Here is a 27,778-nt window from a genome sequence, read left to right as displayed (position 1 = left end):
GAGAGGATAGACGATGCAAATTGCGTGAGATCATTAACCTTTGAGATGTTTTACGAGAGCTCATCATGGTGTTTTACAGCTCTCCACATCAGATCAGGTTTTTATGGGATGCCATCTCTGTTGTCAATCATTGACTCAGGTGCTGAAGAGACAGTGAAGCTCTGTGGTCCTCCATCTTACTGCCCATGACAGGGGTATAGGTAAATAGTAAATATTGATTAATATCAGGTAAGTATCAACTGAAAAAGACTACAAAAGAGTGAAATAAGTATTCTCCAGGTGTGATTTTGGTTGGTTTGTGTATCCCAGTGTAACAGTCTTGCTTCCGTCCCTCTCCTCGCCCCTACCTGGGCTTGAACCAGGGACCCTCTGCACACATCGACAACAGTCACCCTCAAAGCACCGTTACCCGTCGCTCCACAAAAGCCGCGGCCCTTGCAGAGCAAGGGAAACAACTACTTCAAGGTCTCAGAGCGAGTGACGTCACCGATTGAAATGCTACTAGTGCGCACCGCTAACTAGCTAGCCATTTCACACCGGTTACACTCACCCCCCTTTTGACCTCCTCCTTTTCCGCAGCAACCAGTGATCCGGGTCAACAGCATCAATGTAACAGTCTTGCTTCCGTCCCTCTCCTCGCCCCTACCTGGGCTTGAACCAGGGACCCTCCGCTGCTTTTGTGGAGCGACGGGTAACGGTGCTTCGAGGGTGACTGTTGTCGATGTGTGCAGAGGGTCCCTGGTTCAAGCCCAGGTAGGGGCGAGGAGAGGGATGGAAGCAAGACTGTTACACCAGGTATAAACAAGGTCAATCAGTTTTAGTGGCAGATCTTTGTCAGGAGTATTCAGTAGATCGGTTCTAGATAGTATCTTTTTACGTGTTCGCTTGTTGGCGTGTGTGTTGGTTAGTTAGCATGTTCAGGCTGATTTGTTAGCATGTGCAGTAGGCCTACAGTGGTTTTCCAGCCTTTCACAAATTATACAGCACAATGGCAGAGTCATGTTTTAATTGTAAAACTAACAATGACTCAATAATCCATGCCTTCTGGGAATGCTATAAAGTCCAAAAGTTATGGGCAGAGTTAGAAAGTTGGCTTTCAGAAGAATTACAATGTAAATGTACAGTCGTGGTCAGTTTTGAGAATGACACAAATATTAATTTTCACAAAGTCTGCTGCCTCAGTTTTGATGATGGCAATTTGCATATACTCCAGAATGTCAGGAAGATTGATCAGATGAATTGTAATTAATTGCAAAGTCTCTCTTTGCCATGAAAATTAACTTAATCCCAAAAAAACATTTCCACTGCATTTCAGCCCTGCCACAAAAGGAGCAGCTGCCATCATGTCAGTGATTCTCTCGTTAACACAGGTGAGAGTGTTGACGAGGACAAGGCTGGAGATCACTTGGTCTTGCTGATTGAGTTAGAATAACAGACTGGAAGCTTTAAAAGGAAGGTGGTGCTTGAAATCATTGTTCTTCCTCTGTTAACCATGGTTACCTGCAAGGAAGCACGTGCCGACATCATTGCTTTGCACAAAAAGGGCTTCACAGGCAAGGATATTGCTTCTAGTAAGATTGCACCTAAATCAACCATTTATCGGATCATCAAGAACTTCAAGGAGAGAGGTTCAATTGTTGTGAAGAAGGCGTCTGGGCGCCCAAGAAAGTCCAGCAAGCGCCAGGACCGTCTCCTAAAGTTGATTCAGCTGCGGGATCGGGGCACCACCAGTGCAGAGCTTGCTCAGGAATGGCAGCAGGCAGGTGCGAGGGCATCTGCACGCACAGTTAGGCGAAGACTTTTGGAGGATGGCCTGGTGTCAAGAAGGGCAGCAAAGAAGCCACTTCTCTCCAGGAAAAACATCACGGACAGACTGATATTCTGCAAAAGGTACAGGGATTGGACTGCTGAGGACTGGGGTAAAGTCATTTTCTCTGATGAATCCCCTTTCCGATTGTTTGGGGCATCCGGAAAACACCTTGTACGGAGAAGACAAGGTGAGCGCTACCTTCAGTCCTGTGTCATGCCAACAGTAAAGCATCCTGAGACCATTCATGTGTGGGGTTGCTTCTCAGCCAAGGGAGTGGGCTCACTCACAATTTTGCCTAAGAACACAGCCATGAATAAAGAATGGTACCAACACATCCTCCGAGAGCAACTTCTCCCAACCATCCAAGAACAGTTTGGTGACGACCAATGCCTTTTCCAGCATGATGGAGCACCTTGCCATAAGGCAAAAGTGATAACTAAGTGGCTCGGGGAACAAAACATCGAAATTTTGGGTCCATGGCCAGGAAACTCCCCAGACCTTAATCCCATTGAGAACTTGTGGTCGATCCTCAAGAGGCGGGTGGACAAACAAAAACCCACAAATTCTGACAAACTCCAAGCATTGATTATGCAAGAATGGGCTGCCATCAGTCAGGATATGGCCCAGAAGTTAATTGACAGGGCGGATTGCAGAGGTCTTGAAAAAGAAGGATCAACACTGCAAATATTGACTCTTTGCATAAACTTAATGTAATTGTCAATACAAGCCTTTGACACTTATGGAATGCTTGTAATTATACTTCAGTATACCATAGTAACATCTGATAAAAATATCTCATAACACTGAAGCAGCGAACTTTGTGAAGACCAATACTTTCATTCTCAAAACTTTTGACCACGACTGTACTTTTAATCTGTCTGTCTGCATATTTCAAGACATGGCATATGGGGGTGTAGTGAGATACCCGATGGGCTGGACAGTTCTCTTCTCATCACTCATCTGGAAAAAAAACTATCCTCCATCGTTAAAACAATGGAAAGGTCAAATGCTTTATTATCTAAATGTTGAAAGTGTGTGGGCGACAGAGAGAAACAAAATGGTGTAGTTTGAGGCAATGTGGCGGAGAGTGATGCGGGCGCTGGAGATGGGGGTGTGAGCAGGTGGGTCTGGGAAGGTGTGATGTCGTTGATGTTTGTGTGTTTGTATGCTGTCGTTTGTATGTGTATGTTTTGTATTGTTTATAAATAATAATAATAATAATAATTGTACAAAAAAAAGTAGAGTGTAGGCAGACAGAGAGAAGAAGTGTGTCTCTGCTTGAGGTTAGATGCAATTGAAAGCCCGGGACGTAGCAGGAAGGAAGAAATGGGCTGAGGCAGAGGATGCTATGTCTCATTCTCTCCAATGAGCTAACTGCTCCATAGGTCCCCTTCCTAGACTTGGACTGGATGATGATGACATGATTGCAGTTGTATTCTTGCATCAGGCCATAGTAAAACATTTGGCACAATTGGCAGTAAGGGAAAGCCTGGTTTTGAATTATGACTCAATCGCTTGTAGTGGGTTTCAAGTAAGACCCCAAGATTTGTTGATGTGTTCATACTGAAGTGTTGCACTTGTTCAAATGAAACTAGGTTTCTGGTTGAGCTCACGTGTCAACAGTCAGCGGCCACAGATGATGGTGATCACATTATTTTCCTGCCCTAAAAAAAAAGAGAGTAGAGATGGTTCTTGGTAAGGTACTGCTTCTCCTCCCTCCTGTCAACTCCATGTAGAGGGTGTTAGTGAGTCCCTCCATGTGACAGCCATAGAGAATGACAGAGGACTTTTCTTTGTATCTGTCCCATTATGGCGTCTGTGAGCGCACAGGCAGCGCCATTGAGACCATCTCCATTTTGAAGTAGTCAGTTTTCTTCTTCTACTTCTATGAGTTGATAAACAAACTGAAAGTGTGCATACTGCCACCTGGAGTGTGTTGTTTGAACAGGTATAAAGCCAAGGTTGGTGATTTACTGACACCTGCCGTTATGGAATGTTTGCTCACTAGTATAATTCCTTGGCTGATCCCTCCTGGATGGAATTATGTGATCCTTCCTTAACTTCAACATTTTGAAAGTCCTCAATGGTGCTGCCCATGCTTAAAGGGGGTTTTCAGGCACTAGAGTCATATATCATTCTCTCTGGTGACAGCCAACAACCTGTCAGAACAGCTCCGACCACTGACTTACTGTAAGTCACGGCTTTAGAAAGGGATGAGCCTCTATACGTCTGTGTGCCTCTAAATCCTTGTAGCTGTAAAACAGTGCTTGATGGTTTCAGTAACCAGCAGGTAGAATGCCCATTAGACACTGTCTCTAATTTACACTGGAAGCGTAATCAAACCAATTCATTCTTATCAGTCAAGCTGTGGGCAGGATGGAAAATGGCCGTTTGTTTTTTCCCACGTCTTCTGTGTGTTAGATGTGAGTGCTGTAACCAGTGGGACTGCAGGTGTAGGGGTGTGTATTTGTATTGTATATTGATTTCTCTTTTATGTGAGGAAGTTGAATACAGAGGGAAGAGTATGCTTCAGGGAAGAAGTAGCAACAGTTCCTGTGCTGTGCTGCGCACTTCCCTCATGATGGAAAAGGTTGTGTCATCGTCATCCAGTGAATGTGTTCAGCTAGGAACCCATTATTTTACACTCACTGTACGTGAAATCTATTCCTAAGCATTTTAAATAGTCCACAAAGCACAATACTTTCTCTGGCTTTTAAAATGCTTACTAGTATGGTTATTTCTGATGATTCAGGATATGTAAAACCTTGTCATTTATTCACATAAATGTTCATACTAACTGTGTTGTAACTGTTGTCTCAGCTTCTCTCCCTGTATTAAACTGCTATTCATGAGGTGTTGCTTCTCAGTTGACTGGAGATAATGACTTTCCTCTGTGGGACCGCAGACCCCAGAGATTGTGACTGGTAGAAACCTCCCCATATAGAACACCACCAAGCAAACAACACAAGGTGGTGTAGATATGTAGGTGTGGGTGATAGGGATGAGAGGATGGATATTCCTGAGAGGTAACTGAACTCAACATGATTGGAGCTCAAGGTGCCCATATGTGAGATCTCAGGGAGCTTTAAAGGAACATGTTGAGCAAGGTATAGGCCTAGAGACAACTCTTAAGGAGTTATAGCACACAGTATTCCTATTTACAGTATATAATTACCACAGGAATGTTTCATTTCCTAAAACGAGATAGAAGGTTAGCTTAATATGATCTAATGAATTGAATTGAATGTTAACTATGTAATAGTTGGTCAAGCTTCCCCCACCTGAGTGGTTACCATGACCAAACCCTTCCCTTTTGGAATTTGGAACCAGTAACTACCTCTCCCGAATTGGACGCACTTTCCAGCGTTCTTCTCCCACATTTTCCCAATATTATGTCTTGATGGAGAGAACTAGGCTCTGGGAACCATTCAAAACAAAATAAAGAGTGAAAAGATTATACAAATATTTCTGACCTGAGACTGAACTCATGTCAGGGCTAAGCTTATCTAAAATAAATATTGGTTTCATGTGGGAGACTTTTATAATACAGAGACAGACAGTCACAAGATTTTCTCCAATAGCACACCATGGTATTTGCTATGGATATTCCCTATATTCTGTCAAAGCTGGGTTGTTTTTTCTCCTGTTTAGTGCTTACTGAATGCCACCCAGGCTATTGCGCGGGGCGGAGGGGTGACTGGAAAGCTGTCTGTTTGGGCTGACTGTTTTGATAGCTGACCACTGCAGGTGACTGTTGTTCTTACAGTATCTTCCATGCATTACTCCCTTTCTGCAGTGGAGAGGTTGAGTGTGCGCGCGCGCACACACACACACACACACACACACACACACACACACACACACACACACACAGGACATGCAGTAGGAGTGAAACATGGTTTCCTCCCCAGGCCCTGGTTTGTGTGTGTGCAGCAGATTCCACAGATTCCGTGCCCTCCCGAAGATTCTTCCCCACTCCCGACACAAACTGTCTTCTGTTATCCCTGCCACCCTGCCATGGTCCCTTTCTGTTGGTTGGCAGGGACGCTCGACATTGGCCAGTTGACCTCATCCTTCCTGGCTGTGTTCTGCTGTGAATGCCTGTTATTAAAGCTGCAATATGTAACTTTTGGGGAGTTATAGATCTGAGTTATAGATCTGTCATTCTCATTGAATGCAAGTCTAAGAAGTGGTAGATATGTTCTATGTGCACTATTTCTATGCTTCCCGTTCTTAAGTTAAATTTTTGCGTCTTTTACTTTCGGTTTTGTACACCAGCTTCAAATAGTTGAAAATACCATATTTTTGGTTATGGAAAATATATTTCAAAGCGATTTCGATGGTACAATGATTTTCTACGCTATACTTGCTTGTTTTGTTACATTAACTGAAATTAGGCGAGCTATTAGAATTTTAGCAACCAGGAAATGGCAGAGCAATTTCTGCATAGTGCACCTTTAAGAGTAATAGCACTCCAATTGGACTAAAACGGATCTGTCCTTGTCAGACACTGCTTAGTGCTCGTCTCTAAAATGTGTGGTAAGACTTGTGCAGTGGACAGTCGATGGGATCTTCATACCAGAAGGACATCCTTAAGCCATGCTGTATTTTTCTTAGCTTACATGACCCTCCATGACCGCGTGTTTCTAGCCTTCAGTTTGTAGGATGCAGGTGCACCCTCGGTCGTTAGATTGCTCTTCTTCATTTTGAAGGGAAAATCCTTTTGTGGTGTACCGTTTGCGTTTAATTATGTAGCAAAATGGCAATTACACACCAAAAACAAGAAGCAGAGAAACCACTGTAACCAGCTTTTTCAGTTTAACCAGGACTTTGGCCTTCGGGGAGGGAGGGACCACACCAAGAGTTACTCAGGGAGAATTTAGTTCCAATTAATGTCCGTTTTCTGCATACTTTCCATTTTTTTCTTCATTCCTCTACTTTCCCTCTAAATATGCTCTTTTGATCTTTATTGATATGTTGTGACAGTTGGTTTTGATTTACTCACAGTTTGGAATGTATGTTTTATATGGAGGTCTGGAATGAAGAACATGGAGGAGAATCAGACCAGATTAACATGTACACTACCAGTCCAAAGTTTGGACACACCTACTCATTCAAGGGTTTTTCTTTATTTTGTACTATTTTTTACATTGTAGAATAATAGTGGAGACATCAAAACTATGAAATAAGTAAGGGAATCATGTAGTAACCAAAAAAGTGTTAAATAAATCAAAATATGTTTTATATTTGAGATTCTTCAAATAGCCACCCTTTGCCTTGATGACAGCTTTGCACACTCTTGGCATTCTCTCAACCAGCTTCACCTGGAATGCTTTTCCAACAGTCTTGAAGGAGTTCCCACATATGCTGAGCACTTGTTGGCTGCTTTTCCTTCACTCTGCCGTCCGACTCATCCCAAACCATCTCAATTGGGTTGAGGTCGGGGATTGTGGAGGCCAGGTCATCTGATGCAGCACTGGTCTACTGAACGGTCTAGTCTCTTTATGATAGACTAGTTAGCTCTCAGGCTGTTGCGTCTTGAGATGGCTGAGGGACCGTATTGTGGGTGAGGGGCTTTGCCTGGGCCATTCCTGAAAGCGGGAAGCAGGTGGAGTCTTCAGGAAACCTGTCTTTTCCTGGACCTCTACTCCACAGAGGGAGAGGCTGATGCTCGTTGGAGGGGGGAAGGCTTTGTGTGCGATTCCTTAAAAGGCTTCTTCCGTTCTGAGTCTCAGTGACTACAGCTCTCCACCCAGCAGCCTGCCCCTTTTTTTACTCACTGATTGGACTGACTAATACAGCACTCTACTCCTCCTTAAGACTGCAATCAACTTACATAAGACAAAGGCTATTGGTCATTCATTACTGCACCGCTTTGATGTGTGTGTGTGTGTGTGTGATTGGCTGATGGTTTCTATAATCTCAATTATAGGCCTCAATCAAAGTCTTGTCAAAAGTGTATTTGGAAAAACTGATTACGTCAATAATCGTATTGGCCAATAGGGGCAGTATGGGGTTGTTGGGTCAGAGAGACATTGATTTTGATTATGTGTCATTTGTTGGCTCCTGTTCTATATCTGTGCTGTATTTAGCTCTGCACCTACATTTTAACATTCCCTGAGGACTTTGTAAAACTCTGTAAAAGGTCCCGTTACTAAAAAAAGAAACTGCTTACCTGACAGATGGGAGTAGCTGGACTTGATAGCACTGTGTCATCCAGGAAAAAAACTTTGTCATCCTGTGATCTCAGAGAGGCAGGAGGACAGGGGTCACCTCCCAGCCTGCTATTGTCCTGCCCTGGGTTCACTGAGCTGACTGGGCTAACACAACACAGGGGACTGGCCCTCAGGAACTGGCCCTTCCTTAGGCCGGGGTAATGGCTCCATGCCTCCTGGCTCTAGCCCATCCCAGTCCTCCCTACACTAACACAGCTCCAGTCACATGCTCTGTACACCCTCCTATTCTGTCAGACTCCTTTCCTTCCACTGGTGTAATTTTAGTCTTATTTGATCATCAATGTCAGAGTCATGGTCTTAAATGTAGCCTATTACTGCATTTCATACCATATCAGCATACCAGACATAGGGAAAGGGAAAGGGATATCTAGTCAGTTGCACAACGGAATCCATTCAACCGAAATGTGTCTTCTGCATTTAACCCAACCCCTCTTAATTGACGTCCTCGTCATAGGAGTCCGGGGAGCAGTTGTAGTTGGGGGGTTAACTGCCTTGCTCACTGGCTCGGGGATTCGAACCAGCGGCTTTTTGGTTACTGGTCCAATACCGCTTGGCTACCTGCCGCCCCATATTGGGATGTATTAGGTATTAATGGTTAAAGAAATCGTATTTTTGTGCATGTGAATCATTTCATGTACGTTTTGTTAATGTGATTCATTGTCTTAGCACAGGAAAACAGGAGAGTGGAAGGAGAAAGTATATTCTTCAGATATTCAACTAACTGTACTTCATCTCTTCCTCAGGACTTGCAGAGTGAGCTGAGGCCACGTCTGTGTGTGATCAAGAAGGGGCCTAATGGCTACGGCTTCAACCTGCACAGTGAGAAGGCCAGACCAGGCCAGTACATCAGAGCAGTGGACGAGGACTCACCTGCACAGAGGTCAGGCCTGCTGGCTAAGGACAGGATAGTACAGGTAACTATCTAGCTCACCTTTGACCTCTGGCATCATACTGTATTATTATTATTCCATGTATAGTAATAGTATATTACTATTGTTAGTAGTATTCCATGTATAGTAATAGTATATTACTATTGTTAGTAGTATTCCATATATAGTAATAGTATATTACTATTGTTAGTAGTATTCCATGTATAGTAATAGTATATTACTATTGTTAGTAGTATTCAATGCACAGTAATATTATTACTGTAAGTAGTAAATTGAATCATTTTGTATTAATGAAAATACTTCTGTATGTCATGCAAGCTTTTCTAAAACTACAGGACTTGTCTCTAATGGCCTTGGCACAATTCAGTCATGTTGAAGTGTATAGTGAGGAGGAATGTGAGTGGTAGTAAAAGTCTGTGTGGGGTCCTAATCTCATAGGATGGTAGAGGTGGACACAACTGTCACTGGGAGTTAGCTCAGACAGGGATAATCCAGCTTTGTCACTGGTGACTTGTCTGCACTCCACCACCCCAGTCTATCCTGCTCAGTGCTCAGTACTGTAGAGCAGTGTGTGTGTGTGTGTGTGTGTGTGTGTGTGTGTGTGTGTGTGTGTGTGTGTGTGTGTGTGTGTATTGTCACGGGTGTATATGGCTGCCCTCACTACTCTAGCCACTGTTGTGTAAATGAGTTGCTGCTATAGCCCAGCAGCCATGTCAGGCTGCCATAGAAAAGGAGAGAGGAAAGAGACGAGAGTTGAGTCCTTGAGACAGAGAGGTTTCCAGCCCCCAGCGAGCCACACACACCCACCACCCACTGAGGACTGTATTCTTTGTGTTAAATGGACAGCTATTGTTACTGCCCAAGCATGTATTGTTTGGTCTCCTTCCTGGGACTGTAGTAGACAGGCAGGTTCACACTATGACCCACACAGATACACACATACGCACACACACATACACGCACATGCACACACACAAAGATACACACACATGCACGCATGCATACACACAAACATGCATGCACACACACACACACAAAATACACACTCAGAGGTCACAAAACCCACACATACAAAGTACACACACTATCTCAGCAGTAGTTCCTCAGAATGTTCAGCTGTCTGGGGAACAGAAGACATTTTGACAGATGCTGGGCCAATGGCCTTATGGCTGAGATGGTGTTGTTAGCACTTTCTAGCTACTAGCAGTTGTTGCTATCCAAGAACACTGTTCTCTTCAGCAATGTTTCATTTTGTATTCAGGCTACGTACTACAGATTGTTATGCAACAGTGAAGGGTTTAACACTAATTTCCCAAGCGCCTAGGAGAGCTTCAGTTCCTTTCTGTGTGTGTGCAGTAGCATATTTTGTGTTTGTGTGAGGAGACAGGATTTCCTTTCTTGGAACTGCTGGACAACAGACTGATAATATTGAAAACTGAGTCCTTGGTTTGATAAACAGGTTATCGTCCTCTTTGTGAGAACAATGGAAATATGCAAGAAATAGTTTCCCATAAATAGTTAGTTACTTGAACAAACTATCATGCTGATGTGAAAGGGAAACCTGTAGTTTTAGGCTGTTGGACAACCTTCACCGTTTTGACTTGGTAAACCATAGTTACACTACTTATACAACTAAGGAGTTAATGCTTCATGAGCTGATTTGTGCAGACATGATTCTTGTGTCTGTGTGTGTTTTGAAGTTCCTTACACTCTTTCGCTCTCTCTGTCTCTCTCTCTGCCCACCCCCCCTCTCTCTCCAGGTGAATGGTATGGCAGTGGAGGGGAAGCAGCACTCGGAGGTGGTGGCAGCCATCAAGGCTGGTGGTGAGGAGACCTCTCTACTGGTTGTGGACACAGACACAGATGCCTTCTTCAGGAGGTGCAGAGTCGCTCCCACCCCAGAACACATCACAGGTGAGACCAGAAACATCTACAAGAAAGGGCCATAACTCTATTGATGCAGTTTGGCTGAGTTAGTGATCCTTTCTGTAGACATACATGTCCAAGCATTCATACACACTGGACGTTATCGGCCTGCACGTTCCTCACTGTGTGTGTGTGAGGACAGACCTCTGAAGCCCCTCACTCACACTATCACTGACGGACATGGGAATCATTATCAGAACTGAGACAGCCTCACAGTGTAGGGAGCGTTTTGCCTCTGCAATCACCTCGTAATGATTCAACCACATATTTCTCCTTTAACAGCCTCCTTCAAGGTCTATAGTCCCCAGAGGTTTCTCTCTCAGGCCAGATCCCTAACCCCCCGTCCCGCTGTCCTTGGTAAACACTAGCAGATTAAGGGTCTGTCTGACTGCTTGGCCAGGCTCCTCTGCTCCTCTCTCTCTCTGCCAAGGAACACAGACATAGAGACACACAGACACTGAGCTCATCTCATTTCCTGTCCCCTCACGTTGTTTGCTCGAGGTACAAAATCCAAACTCTTAGGTACATATCTAGAATCAGCTTAACCTCCCTGAATGCTAACCACTATTAGCGGCTAAATGCAAACTTCCCCAGCTGTCTAGGGGCAACTTCCCCTAACTACCACTGAGCTCTTCACAAAGGGAAGGCTGTTGTACCTTTGAAAACCCCTAGAGGGAGCCTCAGCCTGTGAATTGACTCCAGTGCTGGAGAGTCTGGATATAGGTTGGCATTTATTGTCATGAATTTTGCTCTGGAGGCAGCTCCAGGGTAGTCACTAGCTGGCACAGCCACAAAGTCTTAAAATCAGATTTTAAACCTAACAGATTTTAAACCTAACCTTAACCATAACCTTAACCACACTGCTAACCCTAACCTTAAAATAAGACCAAAAAGCACATTTTTGCTTTCATACATTTTTACAATATAGCCAATAATGACTTTGTAGCTGGCCCATCTAGCGGGAATCGCTCGGTTCTGCCTCCAGGGCAAGATTCATGACAATAAACGTCAAGCTGCGTTTGGCTTGGGAGGCCAGCTGTGCCCAAGTAACACTTGTTGAAACAGGGCGATGGCGCATGGTAACACTTGGCTGGCTACTCTGAGTGCCACTCTGATGTCATAGAACAGTGATGCCAGCCCAGCCGACGCTATGACAACCATATGGGTGTGGAGGAAAGCGGTTCCCTCTGTGTCTGGGACATGCATATTAGTCAGTGTGTGTGTGCTACAAACACACATACCCCCCCCACACACCGCCCTGCCCCAGACTGCCTTTATATTTCCTCTGCTTGAAGCTCTGCCATGAACAACAGTGAAGCGCTGCTGCCTGATTAGGCCAAAGATACTGTTTATTAAAAAGGGTACCTGTCTGTGCCCCTGTCTGTGCCCCTGTCTGTGCCTCTGAGTGAACCCTATTAATAAGAAGGTGGGTAGAAGTAGACAATATAAGTCAGTTAGTGTCCTTCATGCTATTTGATCTAACTGGGGGTTTTATGCTTCTTTAGTGCACCAATAAAAATACAGTAGTTGCTTTGTTGTGATAAGAATTTGCTCACTTTTACATGGAGGAATGTTCTTGTAGTCGGAGTCCACACTGGTTGGATAGACAGCTGTCCATTGCCATGGTTACACTTCAAAGTTTACTGATGATTGACGTGCTATGTCCACTCCTCTGAATAAGTATAGTGAAGGTCTTAGCCCTATCTAACTTCCTTTGGTTTCTGCTATCGGCTTCTAAACCTGACTGAAAAATGCCCAACAGGAGCAAAATTCCATTGAGGCGTTGCCCAGGTAACTGCTCTCTCCTGTTGCCCACTCAGAGGTACCTGCTCACGTGACTTTGGTACACACTCAAGCACGTACACGCGCACGCACGCGTGCGCACACACACACACGCACACACATACACGTGTGCGCGAACACGCGGACAAACACACACACGGATGGACACACACTCCACACTCCCCTCTCGCCACCCCTCTGGCCAGCACTTGTGTTTGGTTTCCAAGGCACTGGCTCCAAGTGGCCTCTCAGCCTATAGTGTTAGCTGTATTGGAACTGAAGAGCCTCTTGTCCGTGTGCAAACAGTGAGAAGGGACCCAAGAAGCACAGAGGTACTTAGACACAGCTCTGACAGGTCTCACAACTGTGAGGAGGGACCCAAGGAGCACTGAGGTACTTAGATAGAGACAGGTCTCAGAACAGTGAGGAGGGACCCAAGGAGCACAGAGGTACTTAGATAGAGACAGCTCCTACAGGTCTCAGAACAGTGAGGAGGGACCCAAGGAGCACAGAGGTACTTAGACACAGGTCTGATAGGTCTCAGAACAGCTCAGGGGGACGCAGACCAGGGTCAGGCTATCTTTAGATGATAACAGGTTACTATCTCACTGATTGTCTGTCTGTCTGTTTGTCTGTCTGTCTGTCTGTGTGAGAGGAACTGAAGCATGGAAGGTAAGGGTCCGTCTTAGTATTACACCAGCTCCGACCAGGGGTCAGTTGTTCATCAGTCAACTGTATCTGTTTGTTTTAGATAGACACACGGGTTTAGATATAGTGTATTGTCTCTTTCTATGGTTGACTTAGCCAAGTGAAGATCATTCCATAATATCCCTTGTGACAGGGTTAGGGGAGAGTTTGTTACCAGGGCTATTTGATACAGGAAGGCTACTGGGGTAGTGGGTTTCATATGCAGCAGCTTGTTTGGACGTGATAATGCGTGGCAGGTAACCAGGGTCAGAGAACATCTCTGTGAAGATCAACCCTGTTTGAATAATGGATGACCTGCACATACCTGTGCTATGTAACAGAGTAGGTGTCGCTGGGATGAAACCCAAACTGGATAGGAGCCGTTCTCTGGAGCAGGGGTATGAGTCACTCTGACATTCTGTTCTGGTGTACGACGGAGGTGGGACAGTCACAGGATATTTAGGACTGACTGTAAGATTGGAGAATAACCATGAATAGATGTTGTTGAATGGTTGTGAATAGCTGGTATGTGGAGTGTGAGTTTGTGTAGAGTCCATGACTGAGCAGTGTTCTCTTATGCTTTCAGGATCTCTGCCTGAGCCTGTCGTCAACGGAGACATGGAGAAGACGGTAAGACTGGATGCCAAATACCTTATCGACCCAATATCATACAAAACAAATATTTGAGAGAGAGAGAAACAGACAGACAGAGAGAGAAAGAGTTGGGGACAGAGATGCGGTCTGAGGTACGTGAGGGGGGGCGCTAATGCACTCCCACAGAGTGGACTTCCCAAAACACGAGTCTTTTTTTTGTGGAGGTCACTGACAGGTCAGCCCCTAGAAATGAAACACTGTGGCTCACTGCTCCTGCTTTGGCACTGACTGGCACTCTATCAGCTGAGCGTTCCTAGGGAGTGGACTAGTATTATTTTATTTGACTGTAGAGTGTGTGTATTTACTTTGTGTTTGTGTTGGTTCTCTCTCTCCTTCCAGCACTCTCATGACTGAATAGAACATACTGTCTGTTTCCAGTTTAACTCAGGGAGCCAGGAGAGCAGTCTACCCTGACAGAACAGAACCAGGTCCAGGTGTCTGTAAGATAGACAGTACCAGGGCTAGTGTAGCCCTCAATAGTGTGCTCAGAGCCTGGTAGAGGGTTTACATGGTATTGTTGGATAACCTGAAGCTGAAAGCCACACTGTGCTGTTCAGGCATGGAGAATTGAGTAGCACCATGTTAATCCCTCTGAGGTATTTGGGCATAATCCCTTAGTAAGGGGACAAGCCAGCCCACACCTACTGTGTGTGTGTGTGTGTGTGTGTGTGTGTGTGTGTGTGTGTGTGTGTGTGTGTGTGTGTGTGTGTGTGTGTGTGTGTGTGTGTGTGTGTGTGTGTGTGTGTGTGTGTGTGTGTGTGTGTGTGTGTGTGTGTGTGTGTGTGTGTGTGTGTGTGTGTGTGTGTGTGTGTGTGTGTGTGAGAGAGAGAGGCCATAGGATAGCAACCTACTGTATTAACTGGGGATTGTGTGTTGTGATAGAATCTACATATGGTCAGTGATTTGGAGGCTTGCCAATCAGGCAGATAAACCCAGAGTCAGGCCACTGGCAACAAACCGAAGTAGAAGATTTCATTAGGTTAACTCCACTACGTTAATACTATGCTAATATACTTTATCTCTAAAGAAGACAGTCAGTAGTGTGAGACCCTAGTCCTCAGTCATTGACCATCATCTTAACCCCTGAGTCTAACAGTCAAAACATTGGATTAAGAGAGAGGGGAGGCAGGGTAGAGAGGTGAGGGAAAGGGAGAGAGAGATAAGAGAGAGGTTGTAGAGAGATTAGGGTGAGGTCACTCTCTGCGGGGTCGTCAGAAAGCGAATGTTTCCGGGTTTTCATGGATACAGTATTTTCAACCTAACTTCCGTTTCCCCTGGAAAACAGATGTGGGGTCATTTTACGCCCGCTATGTTAGGTTTGGGTGAGGTAGGCACTGTCATGGCAGGACAGGGGGATTGCGTCTTCTCTAATGCTCTGAGCCAATCAGGCTCTGGTAAACTGCTGCTGCTGCCTCTACTGGCCTAGAGAGACATGCCATACAACTTCCCAAGCAGCATGGCCAGACAGTTTGTGTATGGGGCACAGGTACAGGCAAGTCTGCCTCCCTGTGGGCAAATGTAATATTGCAGCCAGACTCTCCATGGAGAGTTCTCTCAAACTTGACCCCCACTTTGGCTACTTTGTATTTGATTTGATTTGTTGCTTGATTAGATGTTTTGCTCCATGAGGTCATGAAGGTTGCGTGCTATCTGTGTGTCCACTGCAGGTGAATGTAAATGGAAAACTGGCCAAAGAGGTGAAGCAGGACTCTAAGCTGTCAAACAGCCCGTCTCCAAGCAACACCTCCTCCAACGCCTCACTCACAACCCCACCCACAGAGGTAAGTCCCGCCCTGAAAACACACATGAAGCAGCATTGAAGCAGCATTATAAAGCAGCTGAAGTCTCATGATCTGAATGTGTATGCATAGTGACACAGTAATGTATAGCAGTAGTCTGTAGTTGAGCACGCTCTTGTAAAATAGACTACTACAATATAAAAATATATATTTATTCTCTCTCTAGCCTCGTTTATACCTGGTGCTAACATGTGTCCTTTGTCCTAATCTTAACCACATTCTGATTGTGCCCAAATTGTAGCCGTTGCGTCAATGTCTGTTATCCGTCAATTGTGTCTGCATTGTGACCAGATATCCTGGTCCCTCCGTTTGCAAATTATTTGACAGATATTCTTTCAAAGTAATATCTATTTATTTTAAGACACATTGATGACATAAGTCAAAGGCGTCACCCGTCAATCATTTTAGAGGGTGGGATAATTATGATTTAAATGGTTTCACTGTACAGATCCGTCTACACTTGAAAGATATCAAGACACAATGCGTGTCTGAATACCTCCCAAAGTGGTCAGGAAGATCAGATCACAATGTGTCTTTTAATCGTCCACACCTGTCTAAATATGCTGGCAAAATCAGAATGTGGACAAGATCAGGACAAAGGACTCATGCTTAGAACCAGGTATAAACGGGGCTTCTGTCTCTAGTGCATTCTCTCTCTTCTTCTTCTACCACTCCCTTTTAACCCATCTCTCTCCTCCCTGGTTGGTCAGGGGTCTGAGCCAGTGATCATGGGCGCCATCCCGGGTCTGAACCTGTCCCTGCAGCAGGTCAAGGAGCGTGCTCATCAGAAACGCTCCAACAAGAGGGCTCCGCCCATGGACTGGAGCAAGAAAAATGAACTGTTCAGCAACCTATAGATAGAGCACTTCGCCCTACACACACCCACATACAGTAGATACTCACATAGAGGTCAGTGAAGGAGAGAGAGGGACGGAGAGAGAGAGGGGTTGTTCTAAGCCCCATGCTTTCTATGACTCATTAAAACCAGCAGTTTAACTATTGGTGAGGGAGAATACAGGTATATGTATGTAAAATATATACACACAGATTTGTATTATATTCCAGATGCTATGATGTACTAACAATATATAGACGAATATGCCAATGTTGGAAAGGAAACAGCTAGATCAGATAAGAATCTTTGTATTGTGATTTGAAAATCAGTTTTTAAGTATTCCATTTTGCGTGTCGAGGTGGTTGTGTATGTGTGTTCATCGTACCAATTTGTGTGTGTGTACCTGAGTGTGTATGCCCAGAAGACCCTGGAAGTACCTGCTGGTCATAGCCTGGTGCCTGTACATATAGTGGAGTAGGTCTCTCTTATGGCCATTCCTCTACACGTTAATCAGTCATTCAAACACATTTTACCATACTTTTCTCGCCTTAAATGAGAATGGGACCAGTCACTTACATACCTGACAATCAGCTACCTGTCTAGTCTATCACCGTTCACCTTTTAGGGACCAAATAGGAAGCCTCTGCACACTTCCAGTCAGAAGCAAAATGTATTTAATGTAGCTGAGCTTTGGGTCAGTCGAGCTCTGATGAAGATCGACTGACCCAAAGCTCAGGTACATTAATGACAGTTGCTTCTGACTGGAAGTGTGCGGATACTTTTTCATGTTTCTCCAGTTTTGCCTTCAGCACCTTCACTAATCAGCTCTGGGTGGGCAGTAGATTCTATTATCTACAAACCTTTTAGGGACCAAAAACCTGATGAACGACCACTCTGTCAGTCATTGGGGAACGATATGTTGGTGCAGTGTCCATCCATACCAGTCTTACTTAACTTCAATAAATCTTACGTCCATACTGTAGCATTGCCATGACCACTATATATTGTAATACTGTTTGTGTTTTTATTTTTATTTTATTGCCATTGGCAAAATGCTTTGAGATTTTTACACGTTTATGTAGATGTACTTAAACATAATTTGTTTCTCTAATATGAATATATGTCTGCGCTTCACTAGATTTTATGTGTATGTTCAGTATTGAGAATGAGATTCACTATTTTGACTATTGAATTGTATGCTCTTATTTCTATACTGTATTACATTGTAGATCACACCATTGTTGTCTCACGACTCTCCATTTAAATTAACATTACAGTAACATAAGTGTTAAGAATCTCTTTCTGTGCTATGAAGGCGTAGATGAAATGCACCCACTCTTAAAGGACTTCTAGATATTTAAATCCAGAAATAAAGGAGAGAAGTCAACAGGATCAGACTTGAATATTTAATGGTTAACTGTAAACAAATGAAGATCCAGCTGGATGGAAAAGGACAGATGTTGATAACTCAAGACAGTATAACAGATATCTACAGATCCATTTTAAATAAGGTGCATCTAGCAGGTCTCAGTGCCGTCTGAGACAGACACATCTTTCACATTCACGCAAGGCTCTCCTTCACCTCCTCTTCAAAACCTCTGTTACCCCCTTCCATAACACAAAGCCATGTGTGCGTGTTTAATGTGAGAGCAGCTTGAACGGAAACAGGTGGGACATTCCTGAGAACGACAGGTTACAGCCAGGGATCACATTCACACTGAAACGACACAAAAATGTACAGTACAGAGGCAGAGCAAAAAGTATTATACAGTTTTTGATAACCATGTAGATAATTATTTCATTTCATTCATGTTACAATAAGGAAGACCAGAATCCCTTAACCATGGTTCTGCATTTTAAGGAAATATTTTATGGAAATCTTGAAAATATTTAAGGAAAATCTATACAAAGAACTTTGGTTGAAAATGATTCTGCTCCCAGATATACCTATAAGTATACAATATACATATTTAGATACTCTAATTTAAATACTAGTTGGACTAATCTACATTTAAATGTTTTTTTTCTTTCTCCAAAAATAGTGTACATTATTGATATCTTGCATGTCATCCCTCGGCTGTACAAAGCACTTATAACTCCTTATATTGACAGTGTTGACAGTGACGATCGCTAAATATGCTTTGAAAAGCAAAGGTCTTCTTCCCTTTTGTATAAACAATATCATCGAGCACATGTTTTACATAGCTTCATAAAACCAGAAATAACATAGCATCTAATCATTCTGTATTACTAAATAATGACTGTTTTAACAGTACAAACGTACTGGCACCATGCCTTGCGGAAGACACAAACACAGTTTCATTGTGGTCAACATCACTTGGTATAAAATGGATAAAATACAAGAGTATTGAAAATATCAACAAGGTCAAATTGAAATGGTCAGACATAGCAAAATACAAAGGTCAAATGACAGATACAGCGTCTAATACAAATGGTATTGTATGGTAATATTCTGTCTAGGAATGGTTCCTCTCTATAGGCCAGTATAAAAACATTCCACTTCTCCCCATTCTCTCTCTCTCTCTGCTGCTACAGTGGCCAAACAATGACTTCACACAGAGATGGATCCTGTTTGAGAAAGGCGGGGAGGAAAGGCACACCAACAAGATGAAGAAATGGAGGATGATGGGTAGAATAAAAAGGACAATACAGTTTAACTCATGTTATATGAAACGATCCAATACAATGGTGTACTGGTACAGTATGTTGTCCACCCCTCATGTCCCTACAGTCAGTCAGTCAGAGGCCCTGTGTTGAAACCAACAGGGTTGTTGTGACTTATAGCAAAGCACTGTAGAGCAGAGTTAAGTGCTGGTGTTGAAAGGAGAGGAAGTGGCAACATGGAGGCAGGGAGGAGGGAGGAGGGAGATGGATCCACACTTTTGCATGACTGTTCATTAAAACCATCCCACTCCATGGCACATCCTACAATGTAGTCCCATATGTTTTCTGTTAGTCTGGTGGTGGGGGTTGGTCTGTAGTTTTAGGGGTGTGGGGGTTGGGGGTAACACTGAGCTGGGGTGACCTGCTCCATCCTCCCTCTCACGGTCATTAGTACTTCCTGAGGTGAAGGGTCAAGGGTCAAGGGTCAGGGGGCTGGTCAGTGGGGTGGATAGTGGGCTTAGTCCAGCATGGCATCCAGCTGGTCAGCAAGGTCATCAAACATGTTGCCAATGTCATCCAGAATGTTGCCCGCTGACTTCACTGTGTTAGCCCCACTGTCAGGAGAGGTGGAAAAAGAAGCAGGGTTTAGTAATAGAGATAGATAGAGGACTCTAGTGCTCAAAAGCCTGTTTTATCATGGGCAGCGCCACTGAGGACTTTCACCATTTTGAAGTAGTCAACTATGGGTTAAGGAAGGATCACATAATTCCATCCAGGTCATCAGGAGGGATCAGCCAATTAATTATACTCGTGAGCAAACATTCCATAAGTGCAGGTGCCAGTAAATCGGCAACCTTGGTTTCATACCTGTTCAAACAACACACTCCAGGTGGCAGTATGGTGACAGTATGCACCTTTTCAGTTTGTTTACCAACTCAGACGTAGTAGAAGAAAACAATTAACTACTTCAAAATGGAGATGGCCTCAATGGCGCTGCCCATGCTCTCACAGACGCCATAATGGGACAGATACAATGTTGCATGAATGCTTCTTCAGTTCACATAACAAACAGTACAGTGTATATGGCCTGTACATACTGGAAATGGTGAGGTGTTTATCGTGTTCTCTTACCCGTCAGCGCTGTCCTCCTCGGTGAGTTTTCGCTCCACAGCCTTCAGTGCTGCCTCCAGGGAGGTGCTGGTCTGCTCCAGCCTCTGCTGCTGCACCACCACTACCCCCGGGCCAGACTCTACCCCTGGGCCTGGGCCGACCACACAGACCTGGGGCTTGCCTGTCTGAGCTGCCTGGCTCTGAGGCCCTGGGGGACACCGGCTGGGTGTGGGTGATGGTGGGGCTGAGAAGGCCAGACTCTGTACCATGTTGACAGTCACAGTGGGCGGCACTATGGCTGTTAGACAGGAAGCAAAAGCAGAAACTTAGAATGTATGATAAAAGCCTAAACAAAATGACAATATAATAAGGAGCTTACATGTGTAATACATTACCTGTAGCAGCAGCCAGACTGTGTCGGGACGGTTTGGGGGCGGTGACGGGGGGTCCGTGGGAGCTGTGAGGCTTGGGGGAGACGGGGGGTTTGAGGGGTGTCCCTGTCCCTGTCCCTGCTAGGTTCTCCAGCCCGTCCAGACTGGCCTCACTGATCCTCAGACTGACCAGACTCACCTCCTCACAGCTCTGGGACTGGGGCCTGCTGCCTGGACTGGAGTCTGACCCTATCTGGCACTCACTGTCACTGGTGGGAGAGCTGCCAGCATGGTCTTTAGGCTTGTGTCTCCGCTTCACAGTGTCTGACTCCTTCAGGTTAAACTCAGGCACCTCCAGGGCTGTCTTGGTGGGACGGTTCTTGTCTGCCGCGATCTCCACAGTGCTCTCGGCCCTGGGCCCTCCCACCTTGGGCCTCTGCTTGATGGTGAGGTTGCCCTCCTCGGCGAAGGGGATGCACTCGCTGGAGCTATTGTGAGGGGATGAGGAGCCATCCAACCCCGGTGCCTTAGGCTCCTCCTCCTCAGTGTCTGATTTCACCCCTCGCTCTGTGTCTGGGTAATGGTCTGGGATATCGGTCTGGGCTGGAACACATTCACTCTGCACCCTCCTCCTCACCCCTGCGGAGGCCTCTCTGGGCTCCAGTCCTGAGGGGGTGAGGCTGGGGAGGGGAGGCTCTGGTTGGAGGAGGTCCAGCCTGGGCCTAGGCAGGCTCTTCCCCTCAGTGGAGGCCTCCAGACAGGCTGCGATGCTCCTCACGCTCCCTGGGCTGTCTGTCTCCACCCCCCCAGGAGAGGGCGCCACATTCTCAGTGGACCCCATGCTGGGGCTGCTGCTCACCGAGCTCAGTCTCTTGGGCGGGGCCGGAGGGGGTCCCTTTTTACGAGCGCGTACGGCGAAGGACTGGCTGCGTCCCACGGTGCCGTACTTTTCGGATGTGGTCTGCATGCGTGCCAGCTGGCTGCGTCCAGGCCGGCGGGTCAGGGTGGCGTAGGACGCTAGGGTGCCAGAGGGCGGAGCCAGGTCGTCATCCTCTTCGTCTGGTTCGCCGTCTGACAGGGCGTAGCGTGTCAGGCTCTGGCTGCGCTTCTTAGGCGGGGCCAGGGTCATGGCGTGGTAGGTGTGTGCCAAGGGCTTGGTGGGCGAGCCATGGCCAAGGTCGGTGCTGCCACAGTGGGAGTGGAGGTAGCTGAAGCCCCTCTGGGCTGGGGAGCCCTGGGGAGAGGAGCCTAGGGAGTGAGACCCAGGGCCTTTAGGCTTGGCTGGGATGGCTGGGTACTTGAACACGGTGGCTGCCCCCAGGGGGACCTGCTTGGGCAGCTGCTGCTGCAGTATGGACCTCTGGTCCCAGCACTCTGGAATGTTCCTCTCCTTGGCAGGGCTGCTGTCAGCACTGAGGTTGGTGGAGGTGCTGCTGCTGCCTAGGCTCTCCTGTGAGCGGCTATGGGGAGTGATGGAGGCCGTGGGGGGGTCCTGGGAGCGCCCTGAGCCCCTGGACCGGGCGTCGATGCTCTCTTGGCTCCGAGACATGCCCATGGCACTCTTGATGGCCAGGCCCTCCTGGTAGTGGCTGGACATGGCTGTCTGCAGCTCAGCGCTCAGCTCGCTGTCCTGGAAGGTCAGCATCTTGGGGGTGTGGGGCGAGGGGCAGTCGGAGGCGCTGTCGGGGGGCTCGATGGTGACCAGGTGAAGGGCTCCGGGGGGCTTGCGGCGCAACGTGCCCTGGCCAGATTCTGCAGCCAGGATGGCCCTCTGGATGTCACACAGCTTCTTCACGGCCAGCATCATCTTCTTCTGGTGGCCCAGCTTGGTGATGCCTATCTCCTGCAGGTCCTCCCAGGTCAGGTCCCGTACGATGCTGATGGAGTCATAGCCGTTCTCTGACAGCTTCCTTTGGTACTGAGGCAGGCCTATGGTACTCAGCCACTCCCCCAGGTCTGCCTGGAGTAGGGGGGAGGGAGAAGAGTCACAGTCAGACCTACACAGTTGAAACCTTTATGAAAGTAATGTAAAACCTGACTTGCACACAAAAGCTGACAGACAGACAGACAGACACAGGCATACAGTAAGACCTTACCGGGATGTATTCAGGCAGCCACTCAGGGATGCTGAGGTTTCCTATCTCGATAGAGATCTTCTTGCGGTGGCCTGGCTTGGTGACGCCGATGGCCGTCAGGTCCTCTGGGGTCATCCTGCTGATGGTGGGGACGTCGTAGCCGGCTGTGATGAAGTTCCCGGTGTACTGCTCCAGCTGGAAGTCACTCAGCCACTGGTAGATGGCCTCTGCATCCTACACAACAGAGGGGAGGGGTTGAGTATCACATTGACATCAATCACTGGCCTATTCACTGTCCTCCTTTCTTTTAATAGCTACATTTATTTCATTGTAGCATACAAAGACAATCATGAGTTGTAATGTGTGACAAACACAAAGAATAGACTGTCCTGTCCTGTGTCTGTCCTGTTTATGTCCTCTGTCTGTCCTGTCCTGTGTCTGTCCTGTCCTGTGTCTGAGTCTCACCTTGCCCTCCAGTAGCTGCTGAGGACGTATAAACTGTGGGGAGACAAACTGCTGCTCCCCTGGTCTCTGTATGTTCACCATCGGCCTCCGAGGAGCACCCAGAACCACTACACAGGAAAACACACAATGGAGAATTAGATGAATGGTGTTTAGGAGGTTTTCTAACAATAAGCACAAATCAAACTAGAAAGGTGAAGTTTCAGGAGAAATGTTGTGGTATGCAACAGTAATGAGAGAAAGCGCTAGTATTCCTACCTGCAGTCAGGTCAGGCTGTTTATTGAGGACTGGTTGCCCTGAGTCACCAGCAGAGGGTGCTGGCTGCACATCAAAACAGAGTGCAAGACAAGTTACAGAGAGCACAGGAATAAACAATCTGTTGACTGGATAAACAAACCTGAAATAATAATTGGTCCAGTACCTTGGCTGTGTCTGGGAGTGCAGTGGTCTGGTGGTGTAGTCCGTTGGGGGCAGTGTTGTTGTTGCTCTCTGTGCTCTGTCCACTCCCAGCACTACGGGTGCTGCCCACACTGCCTGTACTCCCTACACTGTTCCTGTCACCTGCTAGATAGGACCACAGGAGAGGAGGATGGAGAGAGGGAGAAGAGAAAGAGAGAGAGAAGTGAGGTGATGTTAAAGACAACCGTGGTGGCTGGACAGCAAAATGAGGTACCTCCCCTCTGTGTCCTTCCAGACCTCACGTCAACACAGTCACACAGACATCCACATGATTCTAACTGAAGCTGGCAGAGGATGGCAGAGGTTGGGGCTGTGGACTGTGTCACTGAGCCAGCCAAGTCATCATAGATCAAGGGGTGGCACAGGCCAGGGCAGGAAGTCCTTTGCTGCCATACAAAGCCAAGGGAGATGGTTGCATGGTGGAGTGGAGCGGAGTGGAGCTGCAGGCATAGAGCAACAACAGCCAAGGGTACAGAACTACAGAACTACAGGGGTAAACTACAACTACAGTCCAGATGAAAGGTCATCCACAATGGAAAATTCCTACAGCTAGTGACACTGAGTACACAGAGCACCCATTAAGCTTGCAGTGTTCTGTAGAATGTCGAGATTGTCACTTTTTTTGGTTACTGGAACAGGGGCTTCCTGGTGGTGGTCCCATATTGTGGCAGCAGGGAGAACAGCAGGAGCTATGGGAAGCTCAGTTTGAAGCTGGCACATGACAAAGGTAGAGCGTGGGGACAGGGGGCAGAGACAGCCAGCTATTGTCATTGGGGAACAGTGGAGGGACAGTGGAGGGACTCTTACCCGCGGTGTGTGAGTTCCTGAGCACCCAGATGTCCTCCAGGGGACAACCAGCCTGAGAGAGGTTGCTGGAAGGCCGACCTATCAGACATAACAACACTCTGTTGGGCCATGGGGGTACCATGGTCCACAGAGCAGCACTGGGGATTGGCTGGGCCTGGGCATGAGACGGGTTTAGAAGGGGCGAACATAGGTGTCCTTGTGCCCTCACCACGGTTCACAGTGGTGGAGGAGTTGTCTGGCTGGTTAGGGGGCTGAGTACCGTATACCTGTTTCGATGTGCGTCCGTTCCTCTGAGTGCATGTATAAGGGTGTGAGTGTGTGTATACCTGGGTTGGCGCTGAGGCCGTTGGCGTGGGGGAGGGCCAGGTGGGGATTGTTGGGGGTGTACAGTGTGTAGGAGTCGTCGATCTGGGGGGCTGAACTCAGGCTGGAGGAGAGGGGGGCTCTGGAGAGGAGCTGCTGGCGCTGGGTGGGCAGAGAGGCGTGTCGGGACAGGGTGCCCCCTACAGGGTCAAACAGGTAGGACACACAGACAGAAAGGAGGTTAACGCAAGCTGATGGTTAGAGGTGGACATTACATGGTATGGATGGAGAGATGCTGGAGGAAGAGGAGGAAGAGAGAAAAATAGGAGCAAGGGATGGATTGGAAGCATTAGGGATTAGTCCAACCAAGGCAGTCTGGGAAATGGAGTGTTCTCTGGAGGGGCCAACCTGTAATGAAGAGGGGCCACCACTGCTTTTCCAATGCAGTGATGATGTGTAGCGATACAACCAATCAGTGTGTGTGTGTGTGTGTTGGGGAGGGGGGGATTTATTTATTGATGACTGTGAGAGATACATTAAACACAATATTACACACAATATACAATGGAGCCAAGGGAGATACAGTTCCTTCAGGAAGTATTCATACCCCTTGACTTATTCCACATGTTGTTGTGTTACAACCTGGATTCAAAATTGATTCAATAGATTTTTTTTTCTCCCCCATCTATACAAAATACACCATAATGACAAAGTGTACATTTTTGCAAATACAGAAATATCTCATTTACATAAGTATTCACACCCCTGAGTCAATAGACATTTTTATTCAGGCTGTAACACAACAAAATGTGGGAAAAGTAAAGGGGTGTGAATACTTTCTGAAGGTACAGTAGGTGCAGAGGGAGAATTTAAGATGGGTCTCCCGTTCCCCTGATCTTTTTGTTGTGGTGACAGATTTGCAGAGAAGACAGAAACATGAGAGTCATTTTCATCTGACTGCAGTGCAGAGCTGCTCCTTGTTCTGTCAAAGCTGCTCCATGAGTGTCACCACCACAACCTATTCAGTCAGGGATTTCTCCCTCTAGTGCACATCAAAGAGGTGGTGTGGGGCGGATTCTCTTCTTCTGTGGTGTTAGGTAGGTAACTGACACCTTCTGTTAATCTAACCGGTATTAGAGGTGGACTGCGTGGGTAAGGTTGGGAGTTTCTACATCATGTACAATAGCAGATGACTCCTGCAGTTCCAAGCCATTTCCATCTCTGACTTAATCCTGCATTGTGAGTGTGCTGACATGTCTGGGAGATGAGTGAGTTAGTGAGTGTGTGAGTGTGTCTGTGTGTTGATGTTCCGACATGCCGGATGCTGACTCAACAAGCTACGAATCCTCCATTTGCTGTGGGTGCCACGGTTACGCAATGAAAGAGGCAAATGTCAGAGGGCTCTCTCTCTTTGCCCATTGCTTTCAGATGGGAGGGGGGAATAGCTAATGATTACACTGCATTTATAGGGTGTGTGTGTGTGACTGACCTGAGCGTCTGCTGATGACCTCTACAATGTTCGGGGGGAAGTAGCCCACCCGGTCGGTGCCCCTCTGGCTGTCGTGGATGTGCCCTTTCCAGCGCCCGTCCATGTGCTGCTCTAGGACCTGCCAGGCAGCCAATCAAAACATTTAGACAGGTCTAAACCAATCAGATGGCTATTACTACCCTGTGTCTCTCCATATTGAGGCAGGTAGGAGGTCTGTGAGATTTTATAACAACAGTGGTGTTATTTCCACTGTTTATGAACGTGTGTAAAGGAGTGTGCAGTTCGGGGACATTGACAGAAAGTACACGTTCCAACTTGAAACACATTCTGTATGTTAACAACTTAATCTGTGTATCTATGTCTCTGTATGGTTGGTTTTCAGAATGTCAAAGACGCTTTACATAAGTTGGGTGGGTGATACAAAAGCAGCCCTGAGATCAACTGTAGTACATGGACACACAATAACAAACCAAAGAGAGAACCAAAAGGTCAAGCACATGAATAGATGATGACAGTAGTCATGTGTTTCTGATCATGTCCATTTGTCCACATGAGCTGCTAATACCAAGACCATAGTCTCTGCTCCCTAATTTAGCAGCCTTAGTCAGAGGATACAAGCCAGGGACATTAGGGTTAAGGGGCTGAGGGTATGAAGGAAGAAGAGGGGTGTTGGGTTGTGTGTCTGGTAAAAGTTGTGGGTAGAGGGGGAAATGGCATGTACTGAATGGGCCAGATTGGCAGCTATAGAAAAATACTTTGATATGAATTGACCCGCTCAAGTTGGCAACACATCTTTTTCTAAAGGCCTAAACTCACTCAAGGCACGCGTGCGATTTATTTTAGAATGCATTGTTTTCAATGATAATAACCCAAGCAAAGCCTGGCGGGCGTGCTGTCCACTTTGACGCCTCGCTCAATTAGAACGTGTCTCTATTTTTGCTTTTTATCGCTGGCGCTGTAGTAACACTAAATAATATTTTTTGGGTAATTATAAACTTTTTTTTTTGCTAATTGGAAGAGGTAGCTAAGATCTGAGGCTTTACCATACATGCTAAATTAGACCAATTAATCCACTTATGGAAACACAACATCGCTATCAGCCTGTCCTGTCCTCTTCACCCGCCTCGCTCTGCCCGACCGCTTCTGGTGAGTTTTGCGCTTTAGTTCGGCACCAGTCCCTACTAAGACGTCAGATAACCTTTTGCCCAGTATCTAACATGTACATGTGTGTGTGAGGTGTTGGGGTGTGGAAAGGCTTGCTGATGGGTGAGGTGGATGACCTGAGGGCAGGGTTTCTAAATCGTCTCTCTCTGGTACTGAAGCAACCTCACGCTGCACTGCAGCAGAATAGACCGACACACTCCCAAGAAGAAAAACAGGCCAGGGTTCATGAGAAGGTGTGTGTGTGTGTGTGTGTGTGTGTGTGTGTGTGTGAGAGACAGCCATGAGTATGACAG

General features: G+C 46.5%; 2 protein-coding genes across 9 annotated transcripts in view; one reads left to right on the top strand and one right to left on the bottom strand.

Moving 5' to 3' along the window:
- LOC121551102 (Na(+)/H(+) exchange regulatory cofactor NHE-RF1) overlaps window positions 1-18,011 on the top strand; it is a 33,826-nt gene extending 15,815 nt beyond the window's left edge. The window contains exons 2-6 of the mRNA XM_041863649.2: window positions 8,790-8,960; window positions 10,697-10,850; window positions 13,918-13,961; window positions 15,653-15,766; window positions 16,495-18,011. Coding sequence (XP_041719583.1) covers window positions 8,790-8,960; window positions 10,697-10,850; window positions 13,918-13,961; window positions 15,653-15,766; window positions 16,495-16,641 — 630 coding nt within the window. The 3' untranslated portion in view covers window positions 16,642-18,011. The remainder of the gene's footprint in view (window positions 1-8,789; window positions 8,961-10,696; window positions 10,851-13,917; window positions 13,962-15,652; window positions 15,767-16,494) is intronic.
- The window catches only part of LOC121551101 (caskin-2), an 86,192-nt gene continuing 76,425 nt past the window's right edge, over window positions 18,012-27,778 (bottom strand). For 3 of the 8 annotated variants that reach the window (XM_041863641.2, XM_041863639.2, XM_041863647.2), the window contains 10 exons: window positions 26,322-26,439; window positions 24,856-25,032; window positions 24,530-24,607; window positions 23,685-23,827; window positions 23,521-23,584; window positions 23,266-23,372; window positions 22,822-23,034; window positions 20,750-22,685; window positions 20,376-20,652; window positions 18,012-19,858 (listed from right to left, as the gene is read on the bottom strand). In XM_041863641.2, the coding sequence (XP_041719575.2) occupies window positions 19,762-19,858; window positions 20,376-20,652; window positions 20,750-22,685; window positions 22,822-23,034; window positions 23,266-23,372; window positions 23,521-23,584; window positions 23,685-23,827; window positions 24,530-24,607; window positions 24,856-25,032; window positions 26,322-26,439 (3,210 nt within the window). In that variant the 3' untranslated portion in view covers window positions 18,012-19,761. The remainder of the gene's footprint in view (window positions 19,859-20,375; window positions 20,653-20,749; window positions 22,686-22,821; window positions 23,035-23,265; window positions 23,373-23,520; window positions 23,585-23,684; window positions 23,828-24,529; window positions 24,608-24,855; window positions 25,033-26,321; window positions 26,440-27,778) is intronic. The other 5 variants (XM_041863640.2, XM_041863643.2, XM_041863642.2 and 2 more) reach the window with 5 other exon arrangements.

Source organism: Coregonus clupeaformis, unplaced genomic scaffold, assembly GCF_020615455.1.
Source record: "Coregonus clupeaformis isolate EN_2021a unplaced genomic scaffold, ASM2061545v1 scaf0772, whole genome shotgun sequence".
Lineage (NCBI taxonomy): Eukaryota > Metazoa > Chordata > Actinopteri > Salmoniformes > Salmonidae > Coregonus > Coregonus clupeaformis.
The sequence above is the reverse complement of the archived record's forward strand: the minus strand, read 5'-3'. Positions and strand labels throughout refer to the sequence as shown.